This window comes from Mixophyes fleayi, chromosome 1 (assembly GCF_038048845.1).
Source record: "Mixophyes fleayi isolate aMixFle1 chromosome 1, aMixFle1.hap1, whole genome shotgun sequence".
Taxonomy (NCBI): Eukaryota; Metazoa; Chordata; class Amphibia; order Anura; family Limnodynastidae; genus Mixophyes; species Mixophyes fleayi.
The window spans coordinates 12,542,216-12,569,003 of NC_134402.1; the positions used below are offsets into that span (position 1 = coordinate 12,542,216).

The window sequence follows — 26,788 nt, forward strand, 5'->3', positions numbered from 1 at the left end:
GAAAAAGTAGAAAAAGGAGGGGGAAGGAGAATTTAAAGGAGGGAGAAGGTGGAGAATAAGGTGAGAAAATGAGGAGAATAAGGAGGGGGAGGAGGATAATGAGAGTGGGAAAGAGGAGAATCAGGATGGGAAGAAGAAGAATAAATAGGGAGAAATCAGAGAAAAAGGAGGGAGAAGGTGGAGAATAAGGAGGGAGAAGGTGGAGTATAAGGAGGGAGAAGGTGGAGAATAAGGAGGGGAAAGAAGAGAATAAGAATAGGGAAGGAGGAAAATTAAAAATGAGAAGGAGAAAAAAAATGGAGAATGTGGAGAATAAGCAGGGGGCATGAGGAGAATAAGAACGTGGAAAGAAAAGAATAAAGAGGGTGAAGTAGGAGAATAAAAAAGGAGGTGTATAAGGTGGGGAATGGAGGAGAAGGTGAGGAAAGGAGGAGAATAAGGAGGAGGAGGGAGGAGAATAAATAGGGTGAAGGCGGAGAATAAGGAGGTAGAAGGAGCAGAATAAGAAAGTAAAGGAGTTGGAAAGAGAAGAATAAGGATGAAAATGAATAAGAAGGGGGGAGGAGAAAGGAGGAGAATAATGATGTGGAAAGAGGAGAACAAACAGGGGGAGGGAAGAGAATAAGGAGAGGAATGGAGAAGAATGAAGAGGGGGAAGGAGGAGGAAAGGTAGAGAGAGAAGAGGGGAAAGGATGAGAATAAGGATAGGGAAGGGGTGTACTATGAGTAATGACATTACTAGATATACTGAGAGAGTGGTGTACAGAGGGTGGGTAAAGATATTATAAGGTATACTGAGAGAGGGGTGTACTGAGGGTGGGTAATGATATTATTAAGTATACTGAGAGAGGGGTATACTGTGGGTGGGTAATGATATTATTAAGTATACTGAGAGAGGGGTGTACTGTGGGTGGGTGATGATATTATTAGGTATACTGAGAGAGGGGTGTACTGTGGGTGGGTAATGATATTATTAGGTATACTGAGAGAGGGGTATACTGTGGGTGGGTGATGATATTATTAGGTATACTGAGAGAGGGGTGTACTGAGGGTGGGTAATGATATTATTAGGTATACTGAGAGAGGGGTGTACTGAGGGTCGGTAATGATATTATTAGTTATACTGAGAGAGGGGTGTACTGTGGGTGGGTAATGATATTATTAGGTATACTGAGAGAGGGGTGTACTGTGGGTGGGTGATGATATTATTAGGTATACTGAGAGAGGGGTGTACTGAGGGTGGGTAATGATATTATTAGGTATACTGAGAGAGGGGTGTACTGTGGGTGGGTGATGATATTATTAGGTATACTGAGAGAGGGGTGTACTGAGGGTGGGTAATGATATTATTAGGTATACTGAGAGAGGTGTACTGTGGGTGGGTGATGATATTATTAGGTATACTGAGAGAGGGGTGTACTGAGGGTGGGTAATGATATTATTAGGTATACTGAGAGAGGGGTGTACTGAGGGTGGGTAATCATATTATTAGGTATACTGAGAGAGAGGTGTACTGAGGGTGGGTAATGATATTATTAGGTATACTGAGAGAGGGGTGTACTGTGGGTGGGTAATGATATTATTAGGTATACTGAGAGAGGTGTACTGTGGGTGGGTGATGATATTATTAGGTATACTGAGAGAGGGGTGTACTGTGGGTGGGTGATGATATTATTAGGTATACTGAGAGAGGGGTGTACTGAGGGTGGGTAATCATATTATTAGGTATACTGAGAGAGGGGTGTACTGAGGGTGGGTAATGATATTATTAGGTATACTGAGAGAGGGGTGTACTGAGGGTGGGTAATGATATTATTAGGTATACTGAGAGAGGGTGTACTGTGGGTGGGTAATGATATTATTAGGTATACTGAGAGAGGTGTACTGTGGGTGGGTGATGATATTATTAGGTATACTGAGAGAGGGGTGTACTGTGGGTGGGTGATGATATTATTAGGTATACTGAGAGAGGGGTGTACTGAGGGTGGGTAATCATATTATTAGGTATACTGAGAGAGAGGTGTACTGAGGGTGGGTAATGATATTATTAGGTATACTGAGAGAGGGGTGTACTGAGGGTGGGTAATGATATTATTAGGTATACTGAGAGAGGGTGTACTGTGGGTGGGTAATGATATTATTAGGTATACTGAGAGAGGGTGTACTGTGGGTGGGTAATGATATTATTAGGTATACTGAGAGAGGTGTACTGTGGGTGGGTGATGATATTATTAGGTATACTGAGAGAGGGGTGTACTGTGGGTGGGTAATGATATTATTAGGTATACTGAGAGAGAGGTGTACTGAGGGTGGGTAATGATATTATTAGGTATACTGAGAGAGGGGTGTACTGAGGGTGGGTAATGATATTATTAGGTATACTGAGAGAGGGGTGTACTGAGGGTGGGTAATGATATTATTAGGTATACTGAGAGAGAGGTGTACTGAGGGTGGGTAATGATATTATTAGGTATACTGAGAGAGGGGTGTACTGTGGGTGGGTAATGATATTATTAGGTATACTGAGAGAGGGGTGTACTGAGGGTGGGTAATGATATTATTAGGTATACTGAGAGAGGGTGTACTGTGGGTGGGTAATGATATTATTAAGTATACTGAGAGAGGGGTGTACTGAGGGTGGGTAATCATATTATTAGGTATACTGAGAGAGAGGTGTACTGAGGGTGGGTAATGATATTATTAGGTATACTGAGAGAGGGGTGTACTGAGGGTGGGTAATGATATTATTAGGTATACTGAGAGAGAGGTGTACTGAGGGTGGGTAATGATATTATTAGGTATACTGAGAGAGGGGTGTACTGAGGGTGGGTAATGATATTATTAGGTATACTGAGAGAGAGGTGTACTGAGGGTGGGTGATGATATTATAGGTATACTGAGAGGGGTGTACTGAGGGTGGGTGATGATATTATTAAGGATACTGAGAGAGGGGTGTACTGTGGGTGGGTGATGATATTATTAGGTATACTGAGAGAGGGTGTACTGTGGGTGGGTAATGATATTATTAAGTATACTGAGAGAGGGGTGTACTGAGGGTGGGTAATCATATTATTAGGTATACTGAGAGAGAGGTGTACTGAGGGTGGGTAATGATATTATTAGGTATACTGAGAGAGGGGTGTACTGAGGGTGGGTAATGATATTATTAGGTATACTGAGAGAGAGGTGTACTGAGGGTGGGTAATGATATTATTAGGTATACTGAGAGAGGGGTGTACTGAGGGTGGGTAATGATATTATTAGGTATACTGAGAGAGAGGTGTACTGAGGGTGGGTAATGATATTATTAGGTATACTGAGAGAGGGGTGTACTGAGGGTGGGTAATGATATTATTAGGTATACTGAGAGAGGGGTGTACTGAGGGTGGGTAATGATATTATTAGGTATACTGAGAGAGGGGTGTACTGAGGGTGGGTAATGATATTATTAGGTATACTGAGAGAGAGGTGTACTGAGGGTGGGTAATGATATTATTAGGTATACTGAGAGAGGGGTGTACTGAGGGTGGGTAATGATATTATTAGGTATACTGAGAGAGGGGTGTACTGTGGGTGGGTAATGATATTATTAAGTATACTGAGAGAGGGGTGTACTGAGGGTGGGTAATGATATTATTAGTTATACTGAGAGAGAGGTGTACTGAGGGTGGGTAATGATATTATTAGGTATACTGAGAGGGGTGTACTGAGGGTGGGTAATGATATTATTAGATATACTGAGAGAGGGGTGTACTGTGGGTGGGTGATGATATTATTAGGTATACTGAGAGAGAGGTGTACTGAGGGTGGGTAATGATATTATTAGGTATACTGAGAGGGGTGTACTGAGGGTGGGTAATGATATTATTAGATATACTGAGAGAGGGGTGTACTGTGGGTGGGTGATGATATTATTAGGTATACTGAGAGAGGGGTGTACTGTGGGTGGGTAATGATATTATTAGGTATACTGAGAGAGGGGTGTACTGAGGGTGGGTAATGATATTATTAGGTATACTGAGAGAGGGTGTACTGTGGGTGGGTAATGATATTATTAAGTATACTGAGAGAGGGGTGTACTGAGGGTGGGTAATCATATTATTAGGTATACTGAGAGAGAGGTGTACTGAGGGTGGGTAATGATATTATTAGGTATACTGAGAGAGGGGTGTACTGAGGGTGGGTAATGATATTATTAGGTATACTGAGAGAGAGGTGTACTGAGGGTGGGTAATGATATTATTAGGTATACTGAGAGAGGGGTGTACTGAGGGTGGGTAATGATATTATTAGGTATACTGAGAGAGAGGTGTACTGAGGGTGGGTGATGATATTATAGGTATACTGAGAGGGGTGTACTGAGGGTGGGTGATGATATTATTAAGGATACTGAGAGAGGGGTGTACTGTGGGTGGGTGATGATATTATTAGGTATACTGAGAGAGGGTGTACTGTGGGTGGGTAATGATATTATTAAGTATACTGAGAGAGGGGTGTACTGAGGGTGGGTAATCATATTATTAGGTATACTGAGAGAGAGGTGTACTGAGGGTGGGTAATGATATTATTAGGTATACTGAGAGAGGGGTGTACTGAGGGTGGGTAATGATATTATTAGGTATACTGAGAGAGAGGTGTACTGAGGGTGGGTAATGATATTATTAGGTATACTGAGAGAGGGGTGTACTGAGGGTGGGTAATGATATTATTAGGTATACTGAGAGAGAGGTGTACTGAGGGTGGGTAATGATATTATTAGGTATACTGAGAGAGGGGTGTACTGAGGGTGGGTAATGATATTATTAGGTATACTGAGAGAGGGGTGTACTGAGGGTGGGTAATGATATTATTAGGTATACTGAGAGAGGGGTGTACTGAGGGTGGGTAATGATATTATTAGGTATACTGAGAGAGAGGTGTACTGAGGGTGGGTAATGATATTATTAGGTATACTGAGAGAGGGGTGTACTGAGGGTGGGTAATGATATTATTAGGTATACTGAGAGAGGGGTGTACTGTGGGTGGGTAATGATATTATTAAGTATACTGAGAGAGGGGTGTACTGAGGGTGGGTAATGATATTATTAGTTATACTGAGAGAGAGGTGTACTGAGGGTGGGTAATGATATTATTAGGTATACTGAGAGGGGTGTACTGAGGGTGGGTAATGATATTATTAGATATACTGAGAGAGGGGTGTACTGTGGGTGGGTGATGATATTATTAGGTATACTGAGAGAGGGGTGTACTGTGGGTGGGTAATGATATTATTAGGTATACTGAGAGAGAGGTGTACTGTGGGTGGGTAATCATATTATTAGGTATACTGAGAGAGGGTGTACTGTGGGTGGGTAATGATATTATTAAGTATACTGAGAGAGGGGTGTACTGAGGGTGGGTAATGATATTATTAGTTATACTGAGAGAGAGGTGTACTGAGGGTGGGTAATGATATTATTAGGTATACTGAGAGGGGTGTACTGAGGGTGGGTAATGATATTATTAGATATACTGAGAGAGGGGTGTACTGTGGGTGGGTGATGATATTATTAGGTATACTGAGAGAGGGGTGTACTGTGGGTGGGTAATGATATTATTAGGTATACTGAGAGAGAGGTGTACTGTGGGTGGGTAATCATATTATTAGGTATACTGAGAGAGGGGTGTACTGAGGGTGGGTGATGATATTATTAGATATACTGAGAGAGGGGTGTACTGAGCGTGGGTGATGATATTATTAGATATACTGAGAGAGGGGTGTACTGTGGGTGGGTGATGATATTATTAGTTATACTGAGAGAGGGGTGTACTGTGGGTGGGTGATGATATTATTAAGTATACTGAGAGAGGGGTGTACTGAGGGTGGGTAATGATATTATTAGGTATACTGAGAGAGGGGTGTACTGAGGGTGGGTAATGATATTATTAGGTATACTGAGAGAGGGGTGTACTGAGGGTGGGTAATGATATTATTAGGTATACTGAGAGAGGGGTGTACTGAGCGTGGGTGATGATATTATAGGTATACTGAGAGAGGGTGTACTGTGGGTGGGTGATGATATTATTAAGTATACTGAGAGAGGGGTATACTGTGGGTGGGTAATGATATTATTAAGTATACTGAGAGAGGGGTGTACTGAGGGTGGGTAATGATATTATTAGGTATACTGAGAGAGGGGTGTACTGTGGGTGGGTGATGATATTATTAGGTATACTGAGAGAGGGTGTACTGAGGGTGGGTGATGGTATTATTAGGTATACTGAGAGAGGGGTGTACTGTGGGTGGGTGATGATATTATTAGGTATACTGAGAGAGGGGTGTACTGTGGGTGGGTAATGATATTATTAGGTATACTGAGAGGGGTGTACTGAGGGTGGGTAATGATATTATTAGGTATACTGAGAGAGGGGTGTACTGTGGGTGGGTGATGATATTATTAGGTATACTGAGAGAGGGGTGTACTGTGGGTGGGTGATGATATTATTAGGTATACTGAGAGAGGGGTGTACTGTGGGTGGGTGATGATATTATTAGGTATACTGAGAGAGGGGTGTACTGAGGGTGGGTAATGATATTATTAAGTATACTGAGAGAGAGGTGTACTGAGGGTGGGTAATGATATTATTAGGTATACTGAGAGGGGTGTACTGAGGGTGGGTGATGATATTATTAGGTATACTGAGAGAGGGGTGTACTGTGGGTGGGTAATGATATTATTAGGTATACTGAGAGAGGGGTGTACTGAGGGTGGGTAATGATATTATTAGGTATACTGAGAGAGGGGTGTACTGTGGGTGGGTAATGATATTATTAGGTATACTGAGAGAGGGTGTACTGAGGGTGGGTAATGATATTATTAGGTATACTGAGAGGGGTGTACTGAGGGTGGGTAATGATATTATTAGATATACTGAGAGAGGGGTGTACTGTGGGTGGGTGATGATATTATTAGGTATACTGAGAGAGGGGTGTACTGAGGGTGGGTAATCATATTATTAGGTATACTGAGAGAGGGGTGTACTGAGGGTGGGTAATGATATTATTAGGTATACTGAGAGAGGGGTGTACTGAGGGTGGGTAATCATATTATTAGGTATACTGAGAGAGGGGTGTACTGAGGGTGGGTAATGATATTATTAGGTATACTGAGAGAGGGGTATACTGTGGGTAGGTAATGATATTATTAGGTATACTGAGAGAGAGGTGTACTGTGGGTGGGTGATGATATTATTAGGTATACTGAGAGAGGGGTGTACTGTGGGTGGGTGATGATATTATTAGGTATACTGAGAGAGGGGTGTACTGTGGGTGGGTGATGATATTATTAGGTATACTGAGAGAGGGGTGTACTGAGGGTGGGTAATGATATTATTAGGTATACTGAGAGAGGGGTGTACTGAGGGTGGGTAATGGTATTATTAGGTATACTGAGAGAGGGTGTACTGTGGGTGGGTAATGATATTATTAGGTATACTGAGAGAGGGTATACTGTGGGTGGGTAATGATATTATTAAGTATACTGAGAGAGGGGTGTACTGAGGGTGGGTAATGATATTATTAGGTATACTGAGAGAGGGGTGTACTGTGGGTGGGTGATGATATTATTAGGTATACTGAGAGAGGGGTGTACTGTGGGTGGGTGATGATATTATTAGGTATACTGAGAGAGGGTGTACTGAGCGTGGGTGATGATATTATAGGTATACTGAGAGAGGGGTGTACTGTGGGTGGGTAATGGTATTATTAGGTATACTGAGAGAGGGGTGTACTGAGGGTGGGTAATGGTATTATTAGGTACACTGAGAGAGGGTGTACTGAGCGTGGGTGATGATATTATAGGTATACTGAGAGAGGGGTGTACTGAGGGTGGGTAATGGTATTATTAGGTATACTGAGAGAGGGGTGTACTGAGGGTGGGTAATGGTATTATTAGGTACACTGAGAGAGGGTGTACTGAGCGTGGGTGATGATATTATAGGTATACTGAGAGAGGGGTGTACTGTGGGTGGGTAATGGTATTATTAGGTATACTGAGAGAGGGGTGTACTGAGGGTGGGTAATGGTATTATTAGGTACACTGAGAGAGGGTGTACTGAGCGTGGGTGATGATATTATAGGTATACTGAGAGAGGGGTGTACTGTGGGTGGGTGATGATATTATTAGGTATACTGAGAGAGGGTATACTGAGGGTGGGTGATGATATTATAGGTATACTGAGAGAGGGGTGTACTGAGGGTAGGTAATGGTATTATTAGGTACACTGAGAGAGGGGTGCAGTCTGGGTGAGTAATGAGCATACTAGTTAATAAGTGAGGGTATGCTGTCGGTGACACATGTCCAGGAGATATATAATACGAAGGATATTAGAACCAGGAGATATATAAAACACAGGATACTAGAACTGGAAGACATATAATATGGATGATATTAGGAACTGGAGATACAAAATACAGAGGATATTAGGAATGGGAGAGATATAAGACACAGGTTATTAGAACCAGGAGATCTATAAGACAGAGGATATATGAACCAGGAATTCTACAAAACAATGGAATTGGACCGGAAGCTATACAAGATAGAGGATACTAGAACCAGGAGATGGATAATTCAGAGAACACTAGAACCAAGATATAAATAAGACAGAGGATATTAGAACCGGGATCTACAGTCATAATAACAAGGGTTGTGCAATAAAAAGGGTGGTATATAATACAATTAAAACATTTCTGTTACGAGACTATACATGGAGGTAAGTGAGCTTGTAGCACCATGTATGGATCTAGTAGCTGGAGCTACAGACTGTACCTTTATACCTCCAGCATCCAGTTACACCCGGACAATAAGTATCACCGCACAGTTCTAGTTCAATAGGGGGACCAAGGTGTCACGTGGGTCCTGCCTGCGACCTCTGTACAGGTTTTTTTGTTTAGCAGCATTTCATTAAAGCATCAGCCTTTTAACTGTGGACACATTTCACCCTCACCAGCTCTGCTAATTATTGACAGTTGGTGAAGAGGAGATTTCACTTTTTCCTCCTGTTAAACTGCATCTAATTAGTAATTACTGGTTCACTGTCATCTTCCTGAAATAATCCCACTGCACATTGGCTCATTAACCTTTTGCTGTTTTTGACTTGGTCTGCCAGCAATTGGGAGGCTCAAACAGATTGGAAACAACAATGTGATCTGCGGGCTGTTGTTCTGGGAGGAGAGGTGTGAGGGTGGGAAAAGACAGTCTTTTCATGTACAAATGTAATCATAGACGGCTGGTAGAGAGTTCATGGTGAAAGAAAAGTTCAATGGTAGGAGCAACAGAAGTGGAACCATATTTCCAGAGTTATAGCGATACATACTCCATACCCGGACAGGTAATGACCCCTGCGTATTGCTGTTATTGTGTAGAAACTAACAGTGCTAGATGGAAACTTAGAATAGTAACATTTTAAACACAAAAGTAATTATTGCGCAATAAGCAACAGTTACACATACGGACAAGTGAGGAACCCATTAATTGCCCGCTAAGTGAAGCAGGTAGCTACAGAAGTAGAAGTGTGCACCAGGCAGGTAAGGGAACCGAGGAGCTATAGAGGAGAGAAGATATTAGAACAGGGGCTATATAAGCATGATACAACTGGAAGCTATATAAGATGCAGCATATCAGAACAAGGAGATATACAAGACTGAGGATATTTGAGCCAGGAGATACACTACATGGCCAAGAGCATGTGGACACCCAGACAACACATCCATATGTGTTTGTGAACATCTCATTTTTAAACCATGGACATTAATATAGAATTGGCCCCCCCTAAATGCCGCCCGTGCTGCTAAAACAGTCTCCGCTCTTCTGGGAAGGCTTTCAGCAAGATCTTGGAACATTTGTACGGGGGATTCACATCCATTCAGCCACAAGATCATTAGTGAGGTCGGGCACTGATGTTGGGTGATGAGGCCTGGCTCGCAGTCAGCTCTCCAATTAATTTTAAAGGTGTTCCATGGGGTTGCTGTCATCATTCTGTGTAGGCCAAGTCAGTAATTCCACACGAAAACGGAAAACTATTTTTTGAAGGACCTCGCTTTGTGCATGGGGGCATTGTCATGCCGAAACAGGATAGGGCCTTCCTCAAACTACTGCCAGAACAGATGGAAGCACACAATTCTCTATTACGTCATTGTATGCTGTAGCAATAAGAAAGATTTCCCTACACTGGAACAAAGGGCACAGGCCAAATCAAGGAAAACAGCTCCAGACCATTACTCCTTCTCCACAAAACTTTACAGTTGTCAGTACGCATTAGGGTAGGAAGTGTTCTCCTGACATCCGCAGAACCCCAGACTCATTTGTCAGACTGCCAGGTGGTGAAGCATGAGTCGTCACTCAAGAAAACGTTTCCACTGCTCCAGAGTCCAATGACGGTGTACCGTACACCACTACAGTTGACATTTGGCTTTGCGCATAATGATCTGAAGCTTGTGTGCGGCTACTTGGCCATGTAAACCTAATCCATGAAGCTCCAAACAAACAGTTCATGTGCTGAAGTTGCTTTCAGCAGCAGTTTGGAACTCGGTAGTAATTGTTGCAATCAAAGACAGACGACTTTTACCCACTACACAGTTCAACACTCGACGGTCCGGTTTTCTGAACTTGTCTGGCCGACTGCTTTGCGGAGCTGTTCTACGACACCTTCTACTGCTGTGTGACTATGGAGAGTGTATGACTGTATGCTTGATTTTATGCTGCTGTTATCAATGGGTGTGGCTGCAATGGCCAAACACGCTAATATCTAAGACACAGGATATTAGAGATGGGAGACATATAAGACAGTGGGGGGCGCGACAATCAAATCATTGGCGGTCAGTGGCAGCAACAGGAAGCCAATCGTGAGGCTGTCTGTTGCCGATTGGCCTCAGACAGGAAGTGCTCACTTCACTTCCTGTCTGAGCAGTGAGGAGGGATGCAGCTAAAGGTAAGTGAGAGGTGCTGATGTCAATGTGTGTCTGTGTGTTGACAAGGGGGCTTGTAGCAGTATAATATGTGTGATGGCACAGGGGGCTTGTGGCAATGTAGTGTGTGTGTGATGGCACAGGGGGCTTGTGGCAATGTAATGTGTGTGTGATGGCACAGGGGGCTTGTGGCAATGTAGTGTGTGTGTGATGGCACAGGGCTTGTTGCAATGTAGTGTGTGTGTGATGGCATAGGCTTGTGGCAATGTAGTGTGTGTGTGATGGCAGAGGCTTGTGGCAATGTAGTGTGTGTGTGATGGCAGAGGCTTGTGGCAATGTAGTGTGTGTGTGTGATGGCAGAGGGGGCTTGTGGCAATGTAGTGTGTGTGTGATGGCACAGGGCTTGTTGCAATGTAGTGTGTGTGTGATGGCACAGGGGGCTTGTGCCAATGTAGTGTGTGTGTGATGGCACAGGGGGCTTGTGGCAATGTAGTGTGTGTGTGATGGCACAGGGGGCTTGTGGCAATGTAGTGTGTGTGAGATGGCACAGGGGGCTTGTGGCAATGTAGTGTGTGTGTGATGGCAGGGGCTTGTGGCAATGTAGTATGTGTGAGATGGCACAGGGCTTGTGGCAATGTAGTGTGTGTGTGATGGCACAGGGGGCTTGTGGCAATGTAGTGTGTGTGTGTGATGGCACAGGGGGCTTGTGCCAATGTAGTGTGTGTGAGATGGCACAGGGGGCTTGTGGCAATGTAGTGTGTGTGTGATGGCACAGGGGGCTTGTGGCAATGTAGTGTGTGTGTGATAGCAGGGGCTTGTTGCAATGTAGTATGTGTGTGATGGCACAGGGGGCTTGTGGCAATGTAGTGTGTGTGTGATGGCACAGGGGGCTTGTGGCAATGTAGTGTGTGTGTGATAGCAGGGGCTTGTTGCAATGTAGTATGTGTGTGATGGCACAGGGGGCTTGTGGCAATGTAGTGTGTGTGTGATGGCACAGGGGGCTTGTGGCAATGTAGTGTGTGTGTGATGGCACGGGGCTTGTTGCAATGTAGTATGTGTGAGATGGCACAGGGGGCTTGTGGCAATGTAGTGTGTGTGTGATAGCAGGGGCTTGTTGCAATGTAGTATGTGTGTGATGGCACAGGGGGCTTGTGGCAATGTAGTGTGTGTGTGATGGCACAGGGGGCTTGTGGCAATGTAGTGTGTGTGAGATGGCACAGGGGGCTTGTGGCAATGTAGTGTGTGTGTGATGGCACAGGGGGCTTGTGGCAATGTAGTGTGTGTGTGATGGCACAGGGGGCTTGTGGCAATGTAGTGTGTGTGTGATGGCACAGGGGGCTTGTGGCAATGTAGTGTGTGTGTGATGGCACAGGGGGCTTGTGGCAATGTAGTGTGTGTGTGATGGCACAGGGGGCTTGTGGCAATGTAGTGTGTGTGAGATGGCACAGGGGGCTTGTGGCAATGTAGTGTGTGTGTGATGGCACAGGGGGCTTGTGGCAATGTAGTGTGTGTGAGATGGCACAGGGGGCTTGTGGCAATGTAGTGTGTGTGTGATGGCACAGGTGGCTTGTGGCAATGTAGTGTGTGTGAGATGGCACAGGGGGCTTGTGGCAATGTAGTGTGTGTGTGATGGCACAGGGGGCTTGTGGCAATGTAGTGTGTGTGAGATGGCACAGGGGGCTTGTGGCAATGTAGTGTGTGTGTGATGGCACAGGGGGCTTGTGGCAATGTAGTGTGTGTGTGATGGCACAGGGGGCTTGTGGCAATGTAGTGTGTGTGTGATGGCACAGGAGGCTTGTGGCAATGTAGTGTGTGTGTGATGGCACAGGGGGCTTGTGGCAATGTAGTGTGTGTGAGATGGCACAGGGGGCTTGTGGCAATGTAGTGTGTGTGTGATGGCACAGGGGGCTTGTGGCAATGTAGTGTGTGTGTGATGGCAGAGGCTTGTAGCAATGTAGTATGTGTGAGATGGCACAGGGCTTGTGGCAATGTAGTGTGTGTGTGATGGCACAGGGCTTGTGGCAATGTAGTGTGTGTGTGATGGCAGGGGCTTGTGGCAATGTAGTGTGTGTGTGATGGCAGGGGCTTGTGGCAATGTAGTGTGTGTGTGATGGCACAGGGGGCTTGTGCCAATGTATTGTTTGTGTGTGTGATGGCACAGGGGGCTTGTGGCAATGTAATGTGTGAGGTAGGTGGTATCTAATTAATGGGTGTTATTTTGTTTGTGGGGTGATGGTGGGGCAATTTAATTTAATAGTGGGGTTGGTGCAGACTTATTAATGTAGGTTGGGATGATTCATTTAATGTTGGGGTGGTGTGGGCGCTATTAATTAAATGTGAGTCAGAGTTTTGGAAAAAGGATTGCTATTTCTTAAAAGTGAATGCAAGTTATTTAATGTATGGTAGGAAATAGGTTTATTTAATAAATGTGATTACAATTAATGTTGGGGTTGTTTGGGGGAAATAGTTATTTTTACTAAAGGTGAATAAAATTATTTTACAGTCGGGCTGGTTACAAGAGAGGGTCACTAATAATAAAACATGAGTTGTTTTGATTTAATGTCAGACTGCATAGAGGCAGGGGGCCCACTGTGTTCACTCATTGCCTGTATTTCTATATCTCATGTACCTATTCTATTTCCAAACAGGGACCCAACATTCCAGGCTCCAGACAAGCGCAACGGACACGAGCAGCAGCAACAAGTACTGAAAGCAGGAAGAACAGGTAGGAGATAGCAGGACAGTCTGCCAACTGTCCTGATTTTGGTGGGGCAGTCCTGAGTTTGGGGACTGACCCACTCAGTCAGGACTTTGTCCCGACTACAGGGACAGTTAGGTATGTCCCACTTCACACTGCTCTGCTCATGAAGGGGGAGATGCATGCACTTAACTGTAGTGCACGCAGCATTGCTCGTGTTTTAAAAGGGGGATTGGAAGAGTTGGATAGCTACCTAGCACTGTCTAAAATTATAGCTACGCCCCCATGCATGCTGGTCACGCCCACTGGTAGTGTGCTGTGGAAACCCCCCTCCTCAAATCCTGCGTTTGCCCCTGGATATTAGAACCTGGAGATACACAAGACAGAGGATATTAGAACCTGGAGATACACAAGACAGAGGATATTAGAATCAGGAGATATATAAAACAGGATATTAGAACTAGGAGATATATAAGACAGGGGATATTAGAACCAGGAGATATATAAGACAGGGGATATTAGAACCAGGAGATATATAAGACAGGGGATATTAGAACCAGGAGATATATAAGACAGAGGATATTAGAAACAGGAGATATATAAGACAGAGGATATTAGAATCAGGAGATATATAAGACAGAGGATATTAGAACCAGGAGATATATAAGACGAAGGAGATTAGAGGCGGGAGATATATAAAACGGGAGGAGATTAGAAGCGGGAGATATAGAAGGCAGAGAATATTTGAACTGGGAGATATATAAGACAGAGGATATTTGAACCGGGAGATATATAAAACGAAGGAGATTAGAGAAGGGAGATATATAAGACAGAGGATATTAGAACTTGGAGATCTGTAAAATGGAGGTTATCAGAATTTGAAGATGTATGAGAAAGCGGATAATATAATCTGGATGTATACGAGATGGAGATTAAAACTAGCAAATGTGTCAGATGCAGGATATTAAATCTATAAGATCTATAAGATGGAGATAATACAACCAGGTGACATATGAAACAGATGAGATTAGAACTGGTAAATGTGTAAAATGACAGTTATTAGAAACCAGGAGCAATATAAGATGGATGATATTAAAACCGGGAGATATAGAAGGCAGAGTATAATAACAATGGGATATATATAAGACAGCTGATATTAGAACGGGGAGATATACAAAATAAAGGATATTAGAACCAGGAGATGGATAATTCAGAGAACACTAGAACCAAGAGATAGATAAGACAGAGGATATTAGAATCAGGAGATATATAAAACAGGATATTAGAACCAGGAGATATATAAGACAGAGGATATTAGAATCAGGAGATATATAAGACAGGGGATATTAGAACCAGGAGATATATAAGACAGAGGATATTAGAATCAGGAGATATATAAGACAGGGGATATTAGAACCAGGAGATATATAAGACAGAGGATATTAGAATCAGGAGATATATAAGACAGGGGATATTAGAACCAGGAGATATATAAGACAGAGGATATTAGAACCAGGAGATATATAAGACAGGGGATATTAGAACCAGGAGATATATAAGACAGAGGATATTAGAACCGGGAGCTACAGTGATTATAGCAAGGGCCATGCTATAAAAAGGGTGTTATATAATACAATTAATACATTTACATAGAGCTAAGTGAGCACGACACTATAAAGTGGGGGCATAATATATACCACTGGGACAGAACCTGGAGATGGGTTTAGAAATGTGAGATACATAAGGATATATAGCACATAGGGTAACAGAACATGGAGATACCATTTATGAGACTGAGTGTATTACAGTTAGGGGCAGGGGCAAATGGAACCAGCAGATACATGAATGACAAAGGGTATTAGAAGCAGGAGGTATAATAAAAACAGAAAGAATAACACTTGTTTTGTTCTTGGATCTCGGCTCATTTTTAGTCAGTGCAGCCGTCTCATTAATTCTCAAATGTTGTTATTAATCATTTCGCTAATCATAAAATCAGTGATGGCCATATGACCTCAGACGGTGGTAATAGAGCCAACACAGACTGCATGTAATGAGGAAAGAGTACATTTGTACGACATATAGAGAAAAAAAATAAACCACTAATTGCATCTGGGCACTTGGCATTCCCCACAAATTTGAGGGAGCTCAGGGCTGCTGGCCACATAATTCTTGGCGAGCGCTGCAAGACAAAGTGAATTCACATGATGTTGTTGGATAGATGACACCAACGTTAAAGGGAAAAGACAGCTCTAAGAGAACAACATCACACTACGGCAGTGAAGTGTTGCGGTATGGCTGACCAGACAGCCATTATTGTCCAAAGGCCTTCATCTTACAGTTTGCGAGCCACATACGTACAACAGTATGCTTGTGAGTTTTCAACACTTATTACAGCATTCGGTGGCACAGTGGTTAGCATTGCTGCATTACAGCACTGGGGGCCATGGGTTCGATTCCGACCAGGGCCTTATCTGTGTATTATGGTGGTGCTATACAAATAAACACGTTATCAGGCACAATAACTAATTCAAATATCAGGGCTTTTGCAAGATAATGTACCCAGGATAATAATTTGAATTAGGCAAACTAATTCTTACGTGGAATTATTCTTTAAGCATTGTAACAGTTGATATGTATATTGAAAAGTAATGGTATTAAAAGGCATAAAATAAAAACCGGACACATTAGTGAAATGCGTCAAATTTGTCTCCTCATTTCCACAAATAAGTAAATAGTTAAATGAAGATCACAAGAACAGGCAAACGACAGTACGTTGGGGAAGTTTCTTTAACGGAATGGTATAAGAACAGCACAGCCAGGGTGCAGACATAAACTTGCACCTCTAATGCAAACTACGCTCACAATTCTGCAGGTTTATCTACATAGTATACATCCATACACAGGAAGGAACATTTATTATCTACATAGTATACATCCACACACAGGAAGGAACATTTATTAAAATAAAAAGAAGAGGAAGAAATACCCTTATGTCTCTAAAATTAAATATATAGAGGGAGCAGCAGCTTAACCGGGGGAAAGAGGGCACTAAAGAAGTTGGGTACAGCGAAACGCGTTAGTTTGCATCAGTGGGTCCCTGGACTTTGTGTCCAGATAATTACTTCATTTTATGTGGACCAAAATCATTGGTTTATCCTCTTTTTGGAGAAGGACATCTCACCGGGGTGATCGAGACTCATTTAAACTACAAGTACTGTTGCTAAGTGTTCGCTTTCTAGGATTCCTCCATATACAATTATTGCAGCAACATCATTTTGGCGACAATTTTGGAGAGACTAAATATATATATCTAAATTGGGACAACTGTTTACTGCTAAGGATCTTCGTCCTTGTGGCATCTAGTGTGTATAAATATATTTTCTCAGCCCATTAGACCACTAATAACTAAAGCTAATGAACAGACGTATAACACAGCACTGTTTTATCCTCCGCAGTGATTGCACTGACCTTTTACATTTATTGTGCTTGTTACTAATAAAAGTGTACTTTATTTGATTACTACTAATGTATTATTTCATTATTTAATCAGTTACAATACTTAAAGCCTTTTTTTCTGTTGTTTACACATATGCACATTGTGAGTACACATATAGGAAGGGACATACATAAGCAGTCACATGTATGTACATAGTATGAGTACACATACAGGAAGGGACATACAGAAGCAGTCACATGTATGTACATTGTATGAGTACACATATAGGAAGGGACATACAGAAGCAGTCACATGTATGTACATTGTATGAGTACAAATATAGGAAGGGACATACAGAAGCAGTCACATGTATGTACATTGTGAGTACACATATAGGAAGGGACAAACATAAGCAGTCACATGTATGTACATTGTATGAGTACACATATAGGAAGGGACAAACATAAGCAGTCAAATGTATGTACATTGTATGAGTACACATTTAGGAAGGAACATATAGAAGCAGTCACATGTATGTACATTGTATGAGTACACATATAGGAAGGAACATATAGAAGCAGTCACATGTATGTACATTGTATGAGTACACATATAGGAAGGGACATACAGAAGTGGTCACACGTATGTACATTGTATGAGTACATATATAGGAAGGAACATATAGAAGCAGTCACATGTATGTACATTGTATGAGTACACAAATAGGAAGGAACATGTAGAAGCAGTCACATGTATGTACATTGTATGAGTACACAAATAGGAAGGAACATATAGAAGCAGTCACATGTATGTACACTGTATGAGTACACATATAGGAAGGGACATACAGAAGCAGTCACATGTATGTACATTGTATGAGTACACATATAGGAAGGGACAAACATAAGCAGTCACATGTATGTACATTGTATGAGTACATATATAGGAAGGAACATATAGAAGGAGTCACATGTATGTACATTGTATGAGTACACAAATAGGAAGGAACATGTAGAAGCAGTCACATGTATGTACATTGTATGAGTACACATATAGGAAGGGACAAACATAAGCAGTCACATGTATGTACATTGTATGAGTACACATATAGGAAGGAACATATAGAAGCAGTCACATGTATGTACATTGTATGAGTACACATATAGGAAGGGAGATATAGAAGCAGTCACATGTATGTACATTGTATGAGTACACATATAGGAAGGGACATACAGAAGCAGTCACATGTATGTACATTGTGAGTACACATATAGGAAGGGACAAACATAAGCAGTCACATGTATGTACATTGTATGAGTACACATATAGGAAGGGACAAACATAAGCAGTCAAATGTATGTACATTGTATGAGTACACATTTAGGAAGGAACATATAGAAGCAGTCACATGTATGTACATTGTATGAGTACACATATAGGAAGGAACATATAGAAGCAGTCACATGTATGTACATTGTATGAGTACACATATAGGAAGGGACATACAGAAGTGGTCACACGTATGTACATTGTATGAGTACATATATAGGAAGGAACATATAGAAGCAGTCACATGTATGTACATTGTATGAGTACACAAATAGGAAGGAACATGTAGAAGCAGTCACATGTATGTACATTGTATGAGTACACATATAGGAAGGAACATATAGAAGCAGTCACATGTATGTACATTGTATGAGTACACATATAGGAAGGGACATACAGAAGTGGTCACACGTATGTACATTGTATGAGTACATATATAGGAAGGAACATATAGAAGCAGTCACATGTATGTACATTGTATGAGTACACAAATAGGAAGGAACATATAGAAGCAGTCACATGTATGTACACTGTATGAGTACACATATAGGAAGGGACATACAGAAGCAGTCACATGTATGTACATTGTATGAGTACACATATAGGAAGGGACAAACATAAGCAGTCACATGTATGTACATTGTATGAGTACATATATAGGAAGGAACATATAGAAGGAGTCACATGTATGTACATTGTATGAGTACACAAATAGGAAGGAACATGTAGAAGCAGTCACATGTATGTACATTGTATGAGTACACATATAGGAAGGGACAAACATAAGCAGTCACATGTATGTACATTGTATGAGTACACATATAGGAAGGAACATATAGAAGCAGTCACATGTATGTACATTGTATGAGTACACATATAGGAAGGGAGATATAGAAGCAGTCACATGTATGTACATTGTATGAGTACACATATAGGAAGGGACATACAGAAGTGGTCACATGTATGTACATTGTATGAGTACACATATAGGAAGGGACATACAGAAGTGGTCACATGTATGTACATTGTATGAGTACACATACAGGAAGGGACATACAGAAGCAGTCACATGTATGTACACTGTATGAGTACACATATAGGAAGGGACATACAGAAGCAGTCACATGTATGTACATTGTATGAGTACACATATAGGAAGGGACATACAGAAGCAGTCACAGTTATAGACTTCAATTTAGAAATATCTGTTATTGTTTAAATTAACTGGGTACAAACTACAGAAAATTTCTCCTGATGTGATATTGTTAACGATTTTACCAACGACTGAAAGCCCCGATCAGCAGCTGATTCCTGTGTACACACTGTACACGTTTTACATGATTTACCATCACATCTGTGCTCATCGGTCATAACCATCGGCTGAAAAGATGGTGACTCTGCACACACCATAGAGATCTATGGACACTGCCGGTCCTGAGTACATACACACTGCAGGATTGGAACGACTTGTTCCATCGTTGAACAAGATTCTTAATTCAGTTTAAAAATCAAATCAAATGATACGATGAGCTTTGGAACGATAAAACATGATTGTTGCAGTGTACACACTACTGCAGTATCAGACCTAACAGTCGTTTATCGTGTGATTGGCCTGATCATCGGGTGAAAAACCTGTAGTGTGTACCCAGCCTTAGAGCAGAGATTGGCAAACTGTGGCAAGCTGGGACTTGTAGTTCAATTACAGCTGGACAGCTGCTGGTTGTCTAAGCCCGACATAGAGTCTGAGGTAGATGCGATATTGTTTTACACATGGATGCTATACATGCCCACAATTTGTAGCAATACAGTGTATATGGAAATGGCGGCTGCATTGTCCTCCGACATGACAAGATCATGACGACACTGTGTCCACACTACAGATTATTGATTATACCTGAGCTGTAGAAGCACACACTTTTCCTGTGTAATATATATATATATATATATATATATATATATAAATATAAAAGAGCACAGAGGTGCAGGTGGATTTGCTGTCTATGAGGTGGGTAGCATTGGGCACTTACCTCGGACATCTGTGGGAAGAGACTGATGGCTAGAGGGAGAGCCAGTCCGAAGGCAGCAAGGCACACAAGGCTATGCACTGGGAGGATCAGTCTTGGGTATGATCGCAGCAATGACGTCCTGTAAGAGAGAGGAATGAGGGTCAGATACATCCCCCGGTACACGGAGTCACTGCACCAACTGGGAACAAAGCCGTGCAGGTGTCCTGATCCCACTGTATATAGTGATCCCTCTTTATAACACAGGCCAACGCTGGCATTACAGGGAGGCTGGCGTGATAACGAGGGGGGCACACTGTATTTGTGTGTTACATGATAAACTGCCCCCTGTAAACTGTAAGAACCATAACTGAGAGAGAATCTTCCATAACCCTTTAGAATGTTCCCTCTAGACCCCCGAGTAGGTGAATGATAGAACGTTTACGTTATAGAACACAACGGATCAATGTTCAGTGTCTGCTGGACAATGTATGTGAACCTTTACATTACGCAACTGGTGACATCTCCTTCAATGGTCCCTATAACTGATGATAAATCCAGGGCATGTTTATAGAACTACTTTAACTAACTGATATTTCTGGGCTGTCTTCTATTGTTTATTGCTAAACGAGAATTTTAAACTATTTTTGCTCAAAAATGTAACATATTTTAGCATACTATATGCAATTAATGAGAAAATTACATAAACAATGGTGTCCCAAGCCATCTATTTGGTATCTCGTGTTATTTACATTGGCTGTTGGTGGCTTCTGAAGATCACGTGACACACATACCATGTGATCATTGAAAGCCAATGTACTGATGTCTGGCAGTTCTCCTGCAGTATGCCGATGTCACAGAAAGTGGCTCAGTGACTGTGGGATAATTACTGATTTACTTATAGCTGGTGATACAGCTGGAACACACGATAAATGGATCATGTTTAGTTATATGTTGTACTTAAAAAGCCAGGTTTCAGTCTGCTGTGTGACGTTATAAATATGAATAAATAGGTAGAGTACAAGCATTTACAGGGGGGTTCCTTGCTGTGTGGAGGGGTGCACCACCATTGCCAGTCATGATGGTGTGAGGACTATGTGCCAGATCCAACCTAGATAAAGCCACCCACTGCCATACAGAGGACCTGATTTATTAAGAAAAGCAAAAAAACGAGTAACTTTGCACCCTTGGCAAAACCATGTTGCATTGGAGGATTGAGCTAAATTTAAAATGTGGGGACAGATTTATATTTGGGGTAGAGCATATCCTAGATAAATTTTTAATGTCAGTGTAACAATAAAGCTATCAAGTATTTGTGTGCTAGATGAAAAAACAGCCACCCCTTGCACTGTAACATGGTTTTGTCCAGGAGAAAACTTACTCATTTTTTTTTGCCTTATTTTCCTTAATGAATCAGGCCCAGAGTGTACAGCTGAACTGTATTTTGTGATTAACGAGCCCTGTTCCACCTGTACATCAGTTTCAGGTATTAGAATCATTGGGGGTCAGTCTATAATAATGACTCATCATAACAATGGAGTAAAAGAAACATAAAAGTGAGTTTAGCAGCAGGTTGTATTACGTATACTGAAGACATTTCTATATACTCACAGTTGAAAGTGTTGCTAAGAAATTATTTTTCTGATAGAAGCCATAAAATTAATTAAAACCAACAAGTTGTGTATTGCTATTTACACACAAAAGTAGAGTCCACACCGGATAACACGTTACCATATCTTCTTGTTCATCTCCTCAATTATCTAATACTTCTATTTCACAGTCTACATTTCTCTGAAGGAGGCGAGACCCAAATTAACACCAAATTATACAAAAGACAAAAAGGCTGCAATAACAGACCATTGATATATAAAATGTATTCTTTATTGATATGCAATGAAATACATTTTGAATTAGTTTCCCTGCGCTATATGATAAGAACAGCTAAATAAAATGTAAAGTTTGTATGAAAGTAGAGACATGTAGTGATATCGGCTGTGGTCCTATGATATCACCCTCGTAGAGGATTAATCTTTATCCACAGAGGTCAGTACATGTGTTCATACCACCGAGGAAAGTCTGGTAGCAACACAAGTATCATTTGGTACAATATGTTGTTCTTAAATTGGGACAATTATTCTGTAATATGTTAGATCTACATTTATTTATCTTTTCCCATTGTTGCTGCAGTCTTAATTTATTCTGCGATTATTACGTACATTTAAACGTATTTTAACACTTATGGATAGATTTACTAAAGGGCGGTTTGCTCAAAGCGCCGCTTTTCGGCTAGTTTTCCAGCGGTTTTGAAACCGTCGGATTTACTAAAGCCCAAACCGCCGTCAAAACGACCAGAAATGACATTTTTCAAAACCACCACTTTACAAACCGCCATCCCGATTTTAACAATGATGAACATACAAACAGCCGGAATTACTAAGTTGGGGTTTTCATTATAGCATTATATTATGTAAAAATGTGAATATAAAATATTATTAACTGATTGTTAATGGTGAATATAATTATTCATGTTGCACAATTTGTCATGACATATTGTCCAAATAATATAATAATTAAATAATTTGATCTCCTTAATATAATATAATGAATTTTTTTTATTCCCTCATAAGTTAATATTTAATTCATTTTGCCTCTTAATCAATAAATAATGATTGCCAACATAATTTAAATGTCAATGGTGCTTCTCTTATGTTCTGAATGGCAAAATAGTTCAAACAGCATGTTTAAGCTAGCAAGTTGTTCTGAAGCTGGATTTAAAACTGTCCTGTCCTGTCTTTTGGATGGTGGTTTTGATGGCGGTTTCATCCAAACTCGCCGCGGTTTAGCTTTTTCAATCCGCCATACATCGCCAGTCATTTTAAATTGAAGCCTCACGCTGCCCTATAGTAAATGCGGCGGTTTGGACACTAAACCGTCAGCGATGGGTGGCGGTTTCAAACCGCCACCAAACATGATTCTTAGTAAATCTAGCTCTTAGGGTCTGATTCATTAAGGAAAGTAAGGCAAAAAAAAATGAGTAGGTTTTCTCCTGGACAAAACCATGTTACAATGCAAGGGGTGCAAATTAGTTTATTAGTTTGTGCATAAGGAAAATACTGGCTGTTTTTTCACAAAGGACACAAATACTTCAATAGCTTATCTTTCCACTGACATTTCAAGTTGATCTAAGACATGTCCTCCCCCAACTATAAATCAGCGGTCAAATTTTAATTTTACCTCCCCCTCCAATACAACATGGTTTTGCCCAGGTGAAAAGTTCGTAGTTTTTTTTGTTTTACTGTCCTTAATGAATCGTTCCCATTGTTTCTATATTTGCTATTTGTGTTTTACACCCAATACCCAATTATCGGGCAGCACAGTGGCTCAGTGGATAGCACTTCTGCCTCACAGCACTGGGGTCATGAGTCCAATTCCCGACCATGACCTTATCGGTGTGAAGTTTGTATGTTCTCACGGTGTTTGCGTGGGTTTCCTCCGGGTGCTCCGGTTTCCTCCCACACGCCAAAAACATACTGGTAGGTTAATTGGCTGCTATCAAAATTGACACTAGTCTCTCCCTCTCTGTGTATGAGTGTGTGTCTATATTAGGGAATTTAGACTGTAAGCTCCAGTGGAGCAGGGACTGATGTGAATGGGTTCTCTGTACAGCGCTGCGGAATTAGTGGCGCTATATAAATAAATGATGATGATGAATACCTCTATTTTGCTAGCTTGTACCACCAGGACCTGTGCTAATGTTCTCTGGCTCCAATGTTCTTAATAATCCCTAAAATACTGGACAGATGATGTCTCACTCATATTCATCAGTTTTCTCTGAAACCAGTTCGGCTTATTACAGCTGCCCCATGTTGGTACAACGTCTTGTCCATACTATTGAATCCCTCCTTGGTCACATCTGACGATGTCTTTCCTATATTAGTCTGGTTCGAACAGCTAATTATTCATTATTCTGCTATATAGGGAGAGGTGAAATACACTTTATTCAGTATAAACGTCAATAGGCGTTTCATTAGACGCTTTCTCAAGGCTTAAACATTGTGTGTTGTATCAAATGATTTTTTGTGCTGAAAAATTGTTTAGAATATTACTTTTTAGAATAAAACTAGAATTTTTAAACCAAAAAGATTAAAAAATGAAAAGTTGAAGTAAATTTTAAATTCTATACTATAAATTCTTCACTGTTTTCGCTCTCTACATAGATTTTGTGCTTTACTATGTAAATCATTGGGCACTAATACTAGCAGATGTGACGGAGCTGTTTAGTACATTCTACAAGAGTAAATGTATTAGGAGAAGACTAGAGAAGGTAAAGAGGAAGTGATGGAGCTGTTTAGTGCATGTTACAAGAGTAAATGTATTAGGAGAAGACTAGAGAAGGTAAAGAGGACGTGATGGAGCTGTTTAGTGCATGTTACAAGAGTAAATGTATTAGGAGAAGACTAGAGAAGGTAAAGAGGACGTGATGGAGCTGTTTAGTACATTCTACAAGAGTAAATGTATTAGGAGAAGACTAGAGAAGGTAAAGTGGAATTGATGGAACTGTTTAGTACATTCTACAAGAGTAAATGTAGGTGGAGAAGAATAGAGAAGGTAAAGAGGACGTGATGGAGCTGTTTAGTACATTCTACAAGAGTAAATGTAGGTGGAGAAGAATAGAGAAGGTAAAGAGGATGTGATGGAGCTGTTTAGTACATTCTACAAGAGTAAATGTATTAGGAGAAGACTAGAGAAGGTAAAGTGGAAGTGATGGAGCTGTTAGTGCATTCTACAAGAGTAAATGTAGGTGGAGAAGACTAGAGAAGGTAAAGAGAACGTGATGGAGCTGTTAGTGCATTCTACAAGAGTAAATGTATTAGGAGAAGACTAGAGAAGGTAAAGTGGAAGTGATGGAGCTGTTAGTGCATTCTACAAGAGTAAATGTAGGTGGAGAAGACTAGAGAAGGTAAAGTGGAAGCGATGGAGCTGTTTAGTGCATTTTACAAGAGTAAATCTATTAGGAGAAGACTAGAGAAGGTAAAGAGGATGTGATGGAGCTGTTAGTGCATTCTACAAGAGTAAATGTAGGTGGAGAAGACTAGAGAAGGTAAAGTGGAAGCGATGGAGCTGTTTAGTGCATTTTACAAGAGTAAATCTATTAGGAGAAGACTAGAGAAGGTAAAGAGGATGTGATGGAGCTGTTTAGTGCATTCTACAAGAGTAAATGTAGATGGAGAAGACTGGAGGAGGTAAAGGGAACATGAAGGAGTACATTGCTTAGTACATTCTACTATTGTTAAGGAAGAAGATTCCAGGAGACAAAGAGGAAGTGATATAGAGATAAGGAACAACATCTATATTTCATATTCAGAATGAGATGAGGAAAAGTGTTTATACTTCAAAAGCAAATGTGACCCAGTCCATGCATATAGCATGGAGGTCTAGGGGTCAAGGAGTGGGGGAGAGAGGCAGAATAATACTTATATGGGATTGGAAACCCTGAGGGGATAGAGCTCAGCTGGGTTCTTTACAGTAAGGAGAGGGGTAGCAGTGTAAGTGGGTAAGGGAGTGTGAAGTAGACAGCAGAATACAGTGGAGGAGATTATAGACTGGAAAGCTCATCAGTTAGTAATTAAATAAGTAATTATTGTCTTGTAGACAATGGATTCACAATATGCTGCTGGTTCCTGCATCCAACGAACTGGCTCCAGAATGCTACATTATTTGACCACCCCTGGCTTTGGCACTTTGTATACCTCTGTATTGGTGTAATCTGTATATATATATATATATATATATATATATATATATATATATATATATATATATATATATGTGTTAGGGAATGTGTATGTATGTTCCTCACAGTGAGGGAGCAGTTACTGACAGGATGTTACTCCTGTGTAGAACAGGTGAGGAGGAAGAGAAATGAACACAGTAAATTGATGCAAAGGGGACTAGAAAATGTGTCTCTTATTACAGGTGAACCAGTGGATATGAGGAGCAACGGCTCCACGCCAAGTGATCCAGAGATGGGGGATTCTGCCTATACCTCTTGTGATACGTAACAGACCAGAAAGTGTCTCTATCTGAGACACTGATCCACTGGTAATGAGGAACAATTACGTCAGTCCATGTGATCACGGCTTGAGGAGCAGTAGCTCTTCCTCTTGTGATCCAGAGATATCTGAACAGTCTCTCTACTTTATGTGAACCAGAGAAGATGTGTACGGGTCTTTATAGCTCATGTAACATATAGATGAGTATTTACTGTGGTCACAGAACAGTGGGCCTCAAGAACTCCTGAAGCCATTGAGCACACAAGTCGGAGCTCAACAAGGGAAACGGGGATGGTAAATTGGGTGGAAATTTCTGATAGTCCA

The 26,788-nt window shown here is 41.3% G+C and overlaps 1 protein-coding gene across 2 annotated transcripts in view; it reads right to left on the reverse strand.

Moving 5' to 3' along the window:
• Positions 1–26,788, reverse strand: part of SFXN5 (sideroflexin 5) — a 185,600-nt gene that overhangs the window by 33,618 nt on the left and 125,194 nt on the right. For both annotated transcript variants that reach the window (XR_012679705.1, XM_075189508.1), the window contains exon 13: positions 20,436–20,553. Coding sequence is in view for 1 of the 2 variants with exons in the window: in XM_075189508.1 (XP_075045609.1) it covers positions 20,436–20,553 (118 nt within the window). In the remaining variant the exon portion in view is untranslated. The remainder of the gene's footprint in view (positions 1–20,435; positions 20,554–26,788) is intronic.